The sequence below is a fragment of the Frankliniella occidentalis genome, unplaced genomic scaffold, assembly GCF_000697945.3.
Source record: "Frankliniella occidentalis isolate FOCC.00 unplaced genomic scaffold, Focc_3.1 Scaffold6, whole genome shotgun sequence".
In the NCBI taxonomy this organism is placed as follows: domain Eukaryota; kingdom Metazoa; phylum Arthropoda; class Insecta; order Thysanoptera; family Thripidae; genus Frankliniella; species Frankliniella occidentalis.
In genome coordinates, this window is record NW_026267136.1 from 2,230,220 (window position 1) to 2,234,228 (window position 4,009).

Genomic DNA, 4,009 nt, shown 5'->3' on the forward strand with positions numbered 1-4,009 from the left:
ACTTTGACCTTAACAGAAATGTAATGTTGAAATTGAAAGAGCTAAATGAAGTCACCATGAAAAAGTGAAATGAGTCGACTATGACATTGGTTCTGTGGAATTAATTCAATCTGAATCTTGTAGTACTAATAAGAATCAATGACCGCCTATGGTATGTTGGCAACAAAAGCTAGTGTAAAGGCCTACATACACGTCTGCATGGTGGGCTTGTCTAAAATTTCTAAAGTCATGGGCTAGGGGTACCTCATTGCCTCCTATTCGACACTACACGTTGAAGTATAACCTATTTCATTTCCCCAGAAAAAATGTCGTCTTGTTTTCTTATTTCTTTCATTTCTGCTTATTTTTTCATGCAAAACGGTGAGAAATCGGACATTTTTGTTCGGGCTGGGTGAAGCTGGAGTAAAACAATTTGTGCAGGAGATTTTCTTTCCTCTTTCGCCGTGTGCCATTGTCAATCTTCTATTAAGGACTTGCGTTTGGTTGTCTGCTTCGTGCTGCGCTTTTTCATGTCATTTTACCCATCTTGTCCCACTGGTCTACAGGGTCGTCCACAGACCCCTTCCTTTGTTTTGCTTGTACTGTACCGCATGCAGGCGTGCCGTAGCAACTGGCATGCACATGCAAGTGCTCAACACCATGTTCACACTTTTAAGTGTGTGACTGGATATTATTCGAATTGTAAGGGGCTCAGCAGTAAAGTTAAACATACAGAAATGTTCAACATCAGGGTTGTTCGAAATTTTTAAATAACCGGGTTAACACTTAAAAGTGTGGAACACACTGTGTTAAGCACTTGCATGTGCACGCCAGTTGCACAATTTGTTTTTAGATGCTGTTAAATTCATGTGTTTGCTTGCACCAAGAAAAATGATTTCCTTTTTCAAGTACTTTGTTACAAAAAGCGACCCAACATTTTTTCCCTTGATATCAAGACGATTTATACTTTGAAAGTAAGAACATTGTCTCAATCGAAAGGTAATATCACCGTGTGTCAAGAGTAAAATTGATCGCAGGTCAAAGTGTACTTGAAATAAGAACATTGGTCTGGGTGTGTCCGTTATCGCTCAAGCGCCAGAAATGTAGCGACACCGGAATTTTAGGTGATATCACATAGATATCGTTTTGATATCGCATGTCGTTTTTGTGCCCACTTTCGTGTCGCTAGTGACATGAAAAGCGACACAAATCGATATGCGATATCGACACGATATCGCCATTTCTGGCGGTCTGTCATTACCATTATCTTATACTTAGTTTCGCTAGCCGCTTTCATTTTGATCAAAATTCGTCGTTAAATATGCGGAAGAACATTGCCGCTTTTTTGCCGCCTGCCCAGAGCGGCCCATTTAGTTATGAAACTGGGCGTGTGTTCGAAGTCTCTGTAGGTTTTGTCGGTGATGTCCCCAAAAACGCGTCCAACCCGGTGAGCGAAAAAACGTCCGGCAGATGGTCCGGGCCCGGCTCGCGAATATGCTTCCGGACGGGTTTTAGCGTATATAAGCGAGGGGGTCCTCTGGACCCAGCATCAGTCTCATCTTCACTCTCATCATCATCCCATCCTCATCCTCACCAACATGAAGACACTGGTGAGTAGTCGTGCTCTCCCTTGCCGCCTCGAGCCTCCTGCTCTACTTGGCCCGATGCTCATCGACGCCGTCCTCTCTTTTGCCCGCAGGTAGTGCTGGTGGCTGCCCTGGCCACTGCCTCGGCCGGCAACATCGGGCACATCACGCAGGCCGCCTTCCCTGGGCGCGCCGTGACCGGCTTCCAGCCGTCCATCGGCTATTCGGCCGCGGCGTACGGCGGCTACAGCGGCTACGGCGGCTATAGCGGCTACGGCGGCGCTCAAGCCTACCAGCAGCACTACAGCGCGCCGGAAGCAGCTCCCTCACCACACATCCTGAGCGAGGAGCACCACACGACCACCACCAAGAAGATCGCTCACCCGGTCGGGCGCCCGTTCCAGGTGCCCGTCCAGAGGAACGTCCCATACCCAGTGCCCGTGCCACAGCCCTACAAGGTTGACCGCCCTTACCCCGTGCCGGTGCCCGTGCCCCAGCCCTACAAGGTTGACAGACCGGTGCCCACCCCCGTAGAGCGCAAGGTGCCCGTGCCGGCGCCCTACCCTGTGCCCTACCCTGTCCGCACCCCCGTGCCCGTACCCGTCAAGCAGCACTACCCGGTCCCCGTCGTGAGGCGCTACCCTGTGCCCGTGCCCGTTCCCGTGCCCCAGCCCGTGATTGCCCAGCAAGCTCAAGTCTACACTGCTGCCCCGGCCTACGCTGCTGCCCCGGCCTACGCTGCTGCCCCGGCCTACGCTGCTGCCCCGGCCTACGCTGCTGCCCCGGCCTACGCTCCAGCGCCAGCCTACGCTCCTGCTCCTGTCTACGCCCCTGCCCCAGCCTACGCACCAGCCCCAGCCTACGCACCAGCCCCAGCCTACGCACCAGCCCCAGTCTACGCTCCCGCCCCAGCCTACCCTCCCGCCCCAGCCTACGCTCCCGCCCCAGCTTATGCTCCTGCCCCAGCCTACGCCCCTGCCCCCGCGCCTGCTCAGCTCCCAATCGTTGAGGACCGAGGTGCCCCCCTGCTGGCTCCTGCCCCGGCCCCTGCCCCCCAGCAGTTCCAGCCCGCACCCAACCCTGCCCCCGAGTACCCGCAGCAGGAGTACCTGCCACCTCAGCAGGAGATCCGCCAGGAGGAGAACCGCGAAGAGTACCCACCCAACGCTCCTGCACCGGCTGAGCGCAACCAGGGCCAGTACTGAGCACCGCACTACCATGTCTTCGATGTTTTATTCACCATCATTTCATCATGAACGTTCTTATGTTTCTGTTAACCTTTACCATCTTCATTTCTCATCAACCCTTGAACGTTTTTGTTATTGTTGTTTTTAGATCGAGACTGAATCATAAAAAAAATATTGTTACAAGAAATAAAACTACTTTGGAACTACTATTTGCTCTGCGTTTTTTACCTATCTGAAATATTTCCTCTAATCGATAGCACTGGCCTGACGTCGCCATATCCTGGGTGACTCGTAAGGCACACGCTTAGCTATGCCATGCTCTGGCCACCAGGCCACACGGCCTTTCTTTCAGCGAAACCGGCCCAGCCTCGTTTTTACGTGACAGAAAAGCGACAGCCAACGAGCTGGCACCGGTCGAATCGGTTCGCGAAATATGTTGAATATCTTTCAAACGCACCCATTATCCGCAATATCGGATTTTATCTGGTTTTAGATAACCAAAAGCAGTCTTACATAGGCCTAGCACAGTTAAAACTGCAAATTGTCGAGCTAGCAAACAGCTATTGTTTAGAGTATTAGTTCTCACTCAAAACGGGTCATTCGCTTCATTGTGAAACCGGAAATAAAGATGTAACCAGAAATTTCGTTGCTTTCGCAGAAGTGATACGGTAAACGCCTTGCCAATGCCTGGTTTTGACACAAATTTGCACACGTTTTTTTTTTCTTTCGGTATCAGGATGCGGCTGACTGTACTTGTGTCTTTGGAAACATTAGTCCATTGGTCTACTAACGTGTCGTTTCTTACAAATTTCTGTGTAAACATTCTTAGTTTCTTACAAAGAGTGGTCATCATATTACGAAGAATTGGACAAAGTGTCAGGAACCACCATATTGCAAACGGATTTTCTTCGTAATACCAAAAGCATCAGTTTGTGAGCCGACGCGTGCTCTTCGCATTACAAAGCCTAGCCCTTCGTAACACAAAGGATTTGTTTGTATGACAAAGGTTCCAAATCCTTTGTTCGTTACGAAGAGAGTTCTTTGTAAGAAAATTACAGTGAAAATGTATGATTTCATACTCATAACCGCACGAAGTGGTTAATTGAACACTAGAAATTATCAAAGGAAAACCGTTTAATATTGGACAATAATATCAAAAAGAAATCTAATTGGTCTGAAGCGTATTTAGCGAAATGTTCTACTACCTAGAAATGAGCAAAGTGTCGGCCTCCCTGAAAACTTTGAAATTTCGGAAGT

The 4,009-nt window shown here is 49.5% G+C and overlaps 1 protein-coding gene across 1 annotated transcript; it reads left to right on the top strand.

Annotated features, from left to right (window-relative positions):
• Positions 1-1,505: 1,505 nt before the first annotated feature.
• Positions 1,506-2,961, top strand: LOC113218139 (skin secretory protein xP2-like). The gene is made up of 2 exons (XM_052272073.1): positions 1,506-1,589; positions 1,679-2,961. The coding sequence occupies exons 1-2, from the start codon at positions 1,578-1,580 to the stop codon at positions 2,768-2,770; spliced, it is 1,104 nt and encodes a 367-aa protein (XP_052128033.1). The 5' UTR covers positions 1,506-1,577; the 3' UTR covers positions 2,771-2,961.
• The last annotated feature ends 1,048 nt before the right edge of the window (positions 2,962-4,009 follow it).